The following is an 11,355-nucleotide window of genomic DNA, read 5'->3' on the forward strand; positions in this document are numbered from 1 at the left end:
ACTATGCAGGCTCAAAGGCTCACCATGCTGCAATATTCTACCCCTATGTATTCTGCTGGAAAGTCACTGTGTTATTCATGACATCTATTTTGGAAAAAAAAACCCTTTATGCATATTACCACTTTCAAAATCAGTAATTTTCAGATGCCTAATTTTGTGTTCAAGTACTCTAAAAAGTTTCAACTTGATTTTCCTCCTAAGGAAAATTATGCACAGCATTCTGGCCCCAGTATCTGGATAACTGCATGGAATAACCTTAAAAATTGTAGTGCAGTAAGTTACATTAAATAGTCTGTGACTGTCCAATTAAAAAAGTCTCCTATTACAAATTATTTACTCTGTTTCATTAACAACAGAAAATAGAAACAGGGAAAAAAAAGACTGGAATGCTCATTTAAGGTGAACTTCTTAATTTGGACCTCACTAACTATGAAATTCATACTGATCATCTCCTGTACAAAATGCAGCATTTTCCCTTTTTTCCAAATAGGTTCTGTAATATTTGCTTTGTGTTCAGATTGATTCTGGGGAAGAAAGAAGGATGTTAGGATTATTCTGACAAAAGGAAAAACTGCAGGCAATTTACCTAGCAAGTATTTAATTAAAAACTGAGATAGTAGCACACAAAGTTCTCTGCGAAAAGTTTGAAATCTTGTATTTTTTCAATTTAACAGGAACATAAAAACTAGAGACTTACAACAAAACAAAAAGAAACCATGCATAATAAGACAGTTCTTGGAAACATTCTCAACTCTCCAATAAAATAACAGGAGAATACTGTCAAAATAACACGTAACACACTATTAAGGGACAAAAAATCCCCAGCACTTCTTTTCTTTGCATTGTGTGTAGAAAACGCACACAATGCAAAGCTGAAACACATGGGTAGCACAGTGCAGGTGTGCAGACTGCTCCTGGCATGGAGTGAAGCCACTGGGCTGCAGCAGCAGTGACCCTGCAGGAGGACCCTTGGTGCACTGGTTAACCTTACCTGCAGCGCTGCACAGTCAAGACACAGGTCTGAACACTTTTTACACCAACGACTTTAAAAAAATCCTTCTAACAGGAGAATCCTCTTTACTGAGCTGCACCCACAACCTCCCAAAAAGTATACAACTACGGCTCTTAGGAGTCTCTATCAGCAGACCCTCTGAGTAACAGATACACTATTTAAGCACCAAAACCTACACCACAGCTGCATCCAAACTATACAAGATTCTGTATCAATAAATATAATGAAACTGATTAGCACTTTAAAAAAAAGTATTTTGAACAAACTGCAGGAAGTGAATTTCACATGTTGAATACTAGACACATGTTGTGCAACACTGAAAACATTCAAAATTTATCAAAATACTTCTGATTTGTATTAAACTGTACTGTTTTACCATGCAAAATATTTACTATATTCACTGCAAAACTGCATTAGTTACTAAAACAATTGGAGAAAAATGCCTCTTTTATCTTAAAAAAAATTTAAAAGAAAACAAAAAAAATCCAGAAAAACAGTACTTTATTTTGTAAGTTATAATATATTTCAATGAAGCCCAATGCAAACTTCTTTGTAATTCTAGAAATCTGTAATTTTAATTTCTGGAATCTTTGCTTACATTGAAGAAGAAAAAAAAACCAACTACTGAACCATAGTTGTTCATCAATTCTCTTACTGAACAAGAGAAATCGAGTCCTTTTTCCTACTGATACACATAATTTCTGTGCAGCGGTCTCAATTAACCTGTCAAGTAAACAAGCATAGAGTAAACTCTGCAAACCCAGAATTAATCTAGAAATTAGAAAAATCCACTTACTAAAGTAATGCTTCCCATTCCAGCATTTAGAAATGAAACCTCCCTCCCTCTTACTCCCTACAACTAATCCAGTTTACCTATGAAACAGAGAGCCATATACACCTAAATACATATATAGGTATAGGCAAAACCAGAGTGACAACCTACAGAAAAATGTTTCTTCCTGAATATGAATGCAAATGCTACTGTTTTGAGGAAAAGAGATGTACAGACTTTTTGGAGCTATTTTTACTGGCATTCTGATTTTATTACAAAATAAACTATGAATGAATGAAATTCACACACAATATAAACTATGAACGAAAATGAATGAAGCAACAGTTGATAATTTTCCAACTTTTCTACTCAACAAGGATATTTAGAATCCCAGCAACATACTAATAGTTTCTGTATGCTTAACAGCTGGAATAAAAACTTGCAAAATACAAGTTCTCAGCATGCACACTGCATGATTTGTGTCCACATTCCACTTGCAAGTACTGCTGTTAAGCATTATACACACTGGTATTTTTAGAGGCATGAGCAAGACAATAAAAAATTATTCTGTTGATTTTATGAAGAAATAAGCACTGGGATTTGGTACTTTATCATTAACCAGATACTAAAAAAGTTCAGCAAAATGGCCAAACCAAAATAGTGAACACAGGGGTAGTCTGAAAAGATTATTCTGTTTCACTTAAGAAAATATATAAACACAATCAAGAAATTATTTGCAATATCATTTTTTTAAAAATAAGTTCAAGAACTGTATACACTTTCTTATAACTTCAGTTTACAGATAAAATGCTTACTTTCTGGGTTTCTTTCCCTCCTCATCCTCCACAGGAGAAGACAGAACTACAGAACTTGCATCAACTTTATCAAATCTCTCTACAGCTCTTAATAATTACACTAACTTTTTCTAACTTCTGATTTCTGAATCTAGAAGCAAATGTTTTTAATTAAATACTTGCATACTTAGAATATGAGCACACACAAATCAGTGAAAAGATGTATTTTAAACCCCAATTGTCCAGAGACAAACTTAACCAGCACTTATTCTCTTTTAATTATTTCTTTGCATTTTCCATGCAGTGTGCTGCAACTGGCATCTAAATAGTTTCTTTGCCTTCATGAAGTGAAACATCTTGAATGCTCAAACTGTATTTTTATGAGTGCCGAGGGACCCTAAATTTTAGTGGTCTATTAAATGCCAGCAATTTCATGCTGCCTTGCATAAAACAGCATTCACATATTAGAGCACTGAGAGTCCATAGCTGCATTATGCATCTCCCACACAACTCAAATATAAGCTGTGTATTTCATTTAAAAATATATATATTTCTTTCAAAACACATATACTTTTTCAATTAATATCTTTAAAGTTCCATTTCATTGTTGTATGTTACACTACCCACATGGAAAGTGAGTGCACTTAAGCAGGGATTATAAAATTCATCAATATAGATAACACTCCTTTTATTTGAATTCAGTGTTTTACTTAGAGATGTAAGTTGCAAATGCATAACTCTATGACACCTGGCAGGAAAGTATGAACAAAATATTCTCCAAACAACCTAATTTACTTTGCCATAAAAATCACTGCACTAAGCTTATTTAGTACACATTACTCTGAAGAATCTGTTTCTGCAAGTCCTGCTGCCACCCAGCCTTTCAGAATTAGTTTTTATTCTCTTACCTGGCAATAATATCCTTTTCAAGAAGAAGTCCAGTCCTAAGGTTTGTTTGTACTGTTTTCCAAATGTTTCTTGAGCAAAACGGGTAGCTAAGGATGTCTAAAACAGAACAGTATCAAATTAAGTCGTCATTTTTAACAGCAACAAACTTTATGTTAACCCAAAAGTATGAAATACAGTTAAGCACTTTTTAAATCAATGAATGCTAACAGTGTTCATGGATTTGGATTGACAAGCACTCCAGTCAGTTTCAACATAATAACAGGAGGTGGCAAAGGCTACTAATTTATGCAAAAAGAAGCAAGGTGCATATTTGCATTGATTTCAAAAAAACTCTAATAGTTCTATTACAAAATACTGTGCAGATTTGAAAGAGGCATCATTAGTATGCTCAAACAGACATAAATCTAGGCAGCACCATGTGTACCTGAAGATCTCAGTATTTTTAAAAAGCGTTCATTTCAAAAACAAGGGTTCTCCCTGGTAAGGAACACCATGATCCCAGACCAATTTTCTGGGAGAGAATAGAGACCTGAACAGTGCAGAATCCCACAGAGGGCTCCTGAGTGTGGCCAGATTTCTGCCACTGATCAGTTTTGGGATCAGGCATTACAGGAACTCTTAAATGGGAACAATCCTTTCGTGCACACAGAAAAAGAAGGTAAATACATATTAAGAATGCACATTTATAGATTTATTCCTTTCAGCAGAAATTTGAAAATTTATTTCTTCAATTGGTATTCTGTGGATTTATGAAAGCAAACCAAGACACTGTTAACCTAATAATAATAATAATTTTAGTGCATATGGCTGAAATGATACACAACTAACCTGGGCAAACTACTGAAGCAAGGCACTTACATTCTATCGGTAGCAATTTAGTGTCTCCATTCAAGACAAAAAAAAAAAAAAAAAGAGGTGGGGGTAGAAAAGGAAAAAAATATACAAAGAAAGCCCACAAAAAAAGTAAAGGAGAAAATAGTGGTACAATCATAAATAATTCAGAAGATTGCATTGTGGAAAAAAAATACTAAATATTAAAAATTATAAAATACAAGCAACATCAAATTAGTGTACACTTAAAAATCTTTTGTTGGCATGACATTTGTAAACAAATATACAAATTAACTACAGAAAAAAATAATCTAAATATTTCTTTACCTATATAAAGAAGAAAAAATACTAAGAGGCTCACAAAACCTTTACACTGTCTAAGAAAACTCAAAACAGGCCAGAAGGGTTTTTTCTTGCCAGTTTTCCATTTATCAAGCCATGAAGAGATAAGTCATACCAATTGTTATCAGAATTGCTGTTAGGAGCACATTTAATCAAAAATGCAATAGCAAAATAACGCAAATAGTTCTGAAATATGAGAATAGGCAAGGTCCTTGAATAGAAGGTTATAACAAAGATCTAAATTAGGCTAATGCCAAATGTACACAGAAAAAAACCCACCTTTTTTAGCATCAAAACATGATCACCAGAGCTCCAGCATTAACACTCTATTATGAATTGGCAAATATTTATTCAACTATTAGATTTCCTTTTAAATAAATAAAACAAGATTTACTGTTTTCATGTTTCTGTATCATATTTATATTCCTATCACTGGCATATATACAATGAATGATATTTTCATATCAGAAGACATGTTTAGGAAACAATTCCATAAGTCAGTGTTAGCCTAATGCAAACTTTTCCATTTACTTCACTGAACTCAAGAGGATTAAAAATAAAAAAATAAATGGGGAAAAAAGCAAGTAAACTAGAAATAGTATGAGTACACTTATATATTTATATCCCTGTGGAAAGGGGGAAGACCACAGAGAACGAATCGTGAGAAGAAGATTCTTCTGCCGTCAGCTATGTGACAGTAATACTAACAACACACACAAAATTAAATTCAATACAGATTCAGACCACAGTACTGAAAGAGTCAGTAGAATTGATTCATTTAATCTCAACAGTTAGCATGTCAAGATTACAATGACATCTTTAATTTATTATGACTTTAAAGATGTAGATGAGAATAAGACAACTGCATGAATACACTATTTAGTCCTCTTGTAATTTTCCTTTTTGGAAAAGTAACTAGTGCCTAGAGTACAGATTCAAGTAGCATCTGACTATATCACAGTATTCTATATTCTCCAACACACTAATTAAGATCCTCATTAACTAAGCAACCACTCCCTTCTTATTTTAAAGGCTCAGTAAATATTAGCTCATCATTCTTTGACATTCAATAATCCCTGAGGACTTCTAGGGCTGTTAGTAACAAGAAATGACACATAGCCATTAACAGCTGACCTATAAGAGTAGCAAGTAATCAACAGCATGGCAAAGTCCTCTGAAACAGTTTTTCTCCACTGTGCTCTTGAATGCAAAGGAATTTATAGCACAAAATCATTGACTAACTCCTTCTTAAATTTTTTCCTAATAAATGTTAGAGCTCAAGGTGTTGAATTACCAGTCTAGGGTCCTCTATTTTTTCACAAAACAAGCATTTATCCACAAAATGCTAAGAGCAACAGTTCAAACTTCTTTACAACAATAAACAAAGAAGTTATGTCAATGCATATGCAAGTGCCTCTACAATGCAAATACTCCCTTCAAATCCCAGAAGTGTTCCCTGCCATGCTTGCCAAAAAAGATTTTGCTCAATTGTTTTACCTGAGGACATGTTGAATACAATCTATATAAGAATTAATGAAAGTTAAATAATGGTTCAGTAGAACTGTAGTTGTAAAAATAAATAAGTAATCAGAGACCATTTTTTAGAAAGGTTGCATTCCATACAATTCCACCCCTTAACGTCAGGTTCAGAAAACAATACAACAGTATGAAGGCCTTTGTTCCTTTGCAGCTCTATTAAGACAAACAGGTCACCAGCTTGCATAGCAGAATTTCCAGCAAAAACTCCATCAGTTTGGAAGGTTCACACACCTGCCTTAAATACTTCAAAGTGAATGTCAACATCCTATTCTAAATATCAATACTTTATTGAAGAAGGTTGGGGTTAAAGAAGCCTTGTTAAAAACATGAAAATGTCTTTGAGCTGCAATATACAGCAACCAGATAGCAGTAAAAAAAAAAAAAAAAAAAAAAAAATCCGTATTCTAAGTTCAAAATACAATAGGATATTATGGAAGGCTTTTTTGAAAGAAGCAAAGATTGAATTTAACCTTACATAAAAGGCATGATAGTTCCTTGCTTCTATTTTTCAACGTCAACAATTCAGTATAAACTGAATTTGACACGCTGCTCCTGAAGACCTACATAACGAGTAAAGAGGAAAAATGCAAACAATATCTATGAAATAAACTAAAAATTAAACTGAAAGTCATATGGAACAAGCAAGGATAGCCAGCTCTGACAATGACTACTCATCAGGGCAACCAGAAACTTGTAGGGAAAACCCCACCAATGACACCTCTTTGAGTAAAGTCCTATAGAATTAAGTTATAAATTAGAAAGCAGTGCCAAAGTGTAGTATCACAGTTGTAAGAAAGAAAACTAAACCAAAAATTAAATTAGATGCAAGCACATAGCTCTGAAGCCATGAATTTCCATTCACACACAAACTTTAGCCACAAATTGAAAATCTATTTTCCAAAAACCACGTGTATCTATCCTTTCTCTCACTCCCTTCTAGAACATCAATGTCATTATCCAAGCACAGCTACACTAATCCCTCAGTCATGTCCTACCTTACTGGCAAGAATTTTAGGACAAGCAAAACTAAAACAAACACGAGGCTAAATGATTAAACACTTTAACTATCATAAAAACACATAACTGTCCAAGCTAATGTCCTTCCATCCCACTGCCAACTACTGATGCAACTTTCTTCACTGAAAAAGAGAAAATTATCACAACTTCTTGACATTTGATGTAGGTCTATTTGATGTAACTGGGCCAATCTGCACAGCACACTTCATTCAGTTCTCCATTTGCGAGACTCAACAGTGACAAAAATATTTTTGTCACCATCTATGAAGTTTTTGAGCCCAAGTGTAACAGGACAATTCAAAATTGGCACAATGCTTAAAAATCTGCTATCCTAAAAAATCTTTAAGTAAGCAGGACACTACTTTTTATGCCAACCTATGTTTTAGCTCCTACAACTCCCATAGCTTGAGCATTCATTATTTCATTTTCATCATCCACTGTTACCAGAAGGAAAGGTAGGATGTTTCTGCTACCATACTCTAATTCCAGCTACAACAGATAGCAAACAAACAGAACCTCAGCACACCTATTTTTCAGGACCTCCCTTCCCATTAACATCTCTGAGATTTACTTCCAGAGGCCCAAAACCTTTTTCAACACTGGCAAATCATAATATTCTATCTTAAATCAGCATCCTTGTATATTTCAGTATTAAGCCAATCTATGCACAAAAAGAGTAGAAATATCTGGATCATAACATCTTTTTTTTTTTTTAATTCCACACTAGTAGTAATGTTGGTTTATTTTAATGGAAAATCATTTTGGCCCAGGAAGAGTGGGTTGATTTAAAACCTAGACACATAAAGCAGCTGTGTGTATATATGTCCTTCTTATTTTCAAAATCAAAGAGCCAACTGCTATTAGTAATTGCTGGATTTTTTCATCTCCCCATTGCCCCCACTTCTGATTGGTCTTTAGATTGTTTTCCTAGTTTGTCTAGTTCATTAAAATCATCCTCTATTATCTTCTGACTAACCAGTCTTGCTTCCCTCAATTTTGATTTTCCACAGTTTACCATTACCTTACATCTCTATTTTACCCTAAGAGTTTTACACATTCTACTGTCTCACTTCTCTTATGCCTTCTTCCACTTTTACTCTTCTTTACTTGTGTTTGCTCCAGCAGTGCTTATTGCTACCCTTAAAAATTTAAGTATCCAGTTATCAATTCAACCACCTCAAAACAAATTAATAGAAGCACATCATGCCTCCCTTGCCTCATGGATAGAGCAATTCCTAGCTAGTATAAGTACAAACATTACCTTTAGCTTGAACTGACATTGATTTGTTTTTAAGCTGCTACCAATCCCTTCACAGAACTCGAGTCACATTGCTTCTAAGCAATGGGTGAGGAAAACAGCAAGTTTCCACCTGACCCATAACAACAACTTTTTTATTATTCTTTTGGAAAAGAGGAGGTAAAAGACAAATGTGAACACCTCACACTAAATACAAGATACAGCATTTCAGATATATCCCATCATTTTCCACACACCTCCTGTCTCATGATCCCAGAGTGACAGGAAGAGAAAAACCAACACCTTGCACAGTAAAAGAGAGGTAAGTATGCATGTGTGTGAAGACCAGCTGTGAACCAGATGTGAGAGCCAGGCAATTTAGAGCTGAAAACACATAGACATACACAGGTTTCAACAAGTAAGCGGAACGAGTAGACAACAAAAGAGAGAAGCCTCAACAATTTAGTCTTCTGAGGTAAAAAATAGTAGTAGGTACATTTTATCCTCCCATTCCATGACCCAACTGCTTCTTTATTTTTACAAGACCCTACAATAAATCTGTGAGTGCTGCCAGGCCAGTGGGATGGTGGGAAGGAGCCTCTATTACAGCATCATCTAGGGGGGATGGGAGGAAAAGCAGCCCACCAGAGTACTGCTGCTGCTCGTGCCCAAGAACCTGCCCTGGAAGCATGAGATTCCTGGAGTCAGCAGGAGATGCAGTGAGTGGCAGCTCCTGTGAGAGAGGTAGGAACCAACAGGAATATACATCAAAACTCAAGAATGCTTGAAAATCCATGCTTGGCAAGCGGTCTTGCCACAAGCTGCTCAACAGCAGCAGTGAAAGGATTCTTCAGTGTGAATGGGAAACTCCTGGGAAATGCTACCCATGAAGCAGCACTTCAGCTGTCAATGGTGTACATTTATTATGCTCTCATCACACAGCTGGTTGGAATTGCCCATGTACTGACTCAGATGAACACAATACCACTTCAGACTGGGTTTAGAATCACTGGAGACAAAAAAAATGTTTTGTTTCTTTACAGAGCTCTGAGTAAGTAAGTGAGCAAAACCACATGTACTTTCACTTAGAGCTTATTCCTATTAATGCAAGGCACTACACTTAAACCAGCTCTACGAACATTTCCTTTTTTCATATGAACTGTGAAGCATGCAGAATTTCTTCTCCTTGCAATTTCAAAAGTTAATGACAGAGGAAAGAACTGTATACTTCAATCATACAATAAATTTACTATTTTCAGGTGTGTCTCACAAAATTATTCAGGCTATATATGCCAATATGCAATGTTCAAGGGAATAGTTAGGATCAGTAACTATTTTAAATGGTCAAGAAAGCAGCCTTTCTTTTGCCTTCTTTGGTCTCTCCTTGTCAAAATTTCTCTTTTACAAAGAGAAATTTGTTGGATTATTGTTTGATTGGTTTGATTATTGTTTGATTATTGTTGATAAAAAACGTTTATAAACAGGGTTTCATTATGGTGATTACAGATAGGGAAAAAAAAAAAACAAAACAAAAACATAGGAGTTACAAACTAAAATAGACGCAGCAGTGCCTTTTCAAACTCTGAACAGTAACTCCACTAGATGCAAAGTGTTACATCCAGCTCGGGAGGCTGGCAGCTCTGTATCCGAAAGGAAGGGCGCCTGCAGCCCCAGCTAAGCGACCTTCCCTGCTCGTCCCTTTGGAGGGGAGCCACAAACGCCCGTGCCCGGTCCGGACCCCAGCCCTGCCCGCCCGGGGCACTGCAGCCGCCGAGAGCGGCTCTGGGCTGTTCCAGCGGCTCCGGCCGAGCAGCTCCTGCCTCCATTGCGCCATGGGCAGCGCACGGGGACCACGACAACTCCGTCAGCACAGCACGAACTACGTTACTGGCCGCTCCTTTGCTCGCGGCTCAAGAAAATTGGATTACAGTCGTGTACGTCTTTTAGGTGACGATACCTCCTCGGGTCGGAAGGCCCGCCAGAGGGTTCGGCTGCCGGGCACGGCGCGGACACCGGCGGGAAGAGCCCGCGACCCCCGTGCCTGGAGGGCCTGGAGCCGAGAGGGAGCAGCCAGCGGGTATCGCGACAGCGGCTGCGCGACAGACTGGAAGCGCCGCGGGCTGCTCCCTCCTCAGCAGCAGAGCCGGGGCAGCGTGAGGGAGAAGGCGGCGAAGGGGCTCAGGGCACCGCGGCGAGGGAGAGGAGCTGCCGGCGGGGCCGGCACTGACCTTGCCGGTGGTGCCGTCCCCCAGCACCACCAGCTTGAGCTGGCGGTCCGGACTCTCCTCCTCCTCCGAGTCCGACATGATCTCTACGGCCCCGGCGGGAAAGAAGAGGCTGAGAGCAGCCGGGAGGAGTCGGGTGCAGGAGCGAGAACGGGACAGGGAGAAGAGCGAGCGCCGCGCTCACAAAGCCGGCACCAACGGTGGACCCACCACCGCCATCTTCCTCCGGCGCGCCCTCCGTCGCTATGGTCCGCGCGGGGCGAAACCAACGACACGGCCGAGAAAAGGGGGGAAAGCGGTAAATTGAGGGCGGGAGATACAGCAACAAGTCCATCTACTGCTTCGGGACACACCCACTTCTTCCCCCACAGGATCGGGGGATGGTTCAGCCTGGCTGTCGGCCTCTCGCCGCCGTGGCTCGGGCCCCGCAGTGACGCCCTGCGCGGTAACCAAGCAACAGGGGGCAGGGCGGGGGGCGGGGCTATGGCCCGGCCGCACCCGCTGAGGGGCGGGGCCGCCCCGTGTGGGGCTAATCGGGCGGGCGGCGGGGGTTTGCTATGGGAATTACATATGGCAACTAAATAAATAGTTATGGCAGCCAAATCATAGTCGCTGGCTGGTTTGCGTTGGAAGGGACCTTAAAGATCATCTCATTCCAACACCTTTTTCTAGACTGG

General features: G+C 38.4%; 1 protein-coding gene across 2 annotated transcripts in view; it reads right to left on the bottom strand.

Annotated features, from left to right (window-relative positions):
* Positions 1-10,952, bottom strand: part of RAB28 (RAB28, member RAS oncogene family) — a 61,580-nt gene extending 50,628 nt beyond the window's left edge. Inside the window, exons 1-2 of one of the 2 annotated variants that reach the window (XM_064711800.1) lie at positions 10,682-10,952; positions 3,487-3,583 (exon numbers count right to left, since the gene is read on the bottom strand). In XM_064711800.1, the coding sequence (XP_064567870.1) occupies positions 3,487-3,583; positions 10,682-10,759 (175 nt within the window). In that variant the 5' untranslated portion in view covers positions 10,760-10,952. The remainder of the gene's footprint in view (positions 1-3,486; positions 3,584-10,681) is intronic. The other variant, XM_064711799.1, reaches the window with a different exon arrangement.
* Positions 10,953-11,355: the final 403 nt, after the last annotated feature.

Source organism: Zonotrichia leucophrys, chromosome 4 (assembly GCF_028769735.1).
Source record: "Zonotrichia leucophrys gambelii isolate GWCS_2022_RI chromosome 4, RI_Zleu_2.0, whole genome shotgun sequence".
NCBI lineage: Eukaryota > Metazoa > Chordata > Aves > Passeriformes > Passerellidae > Zonotrichia > Zonotrichia leucophrys.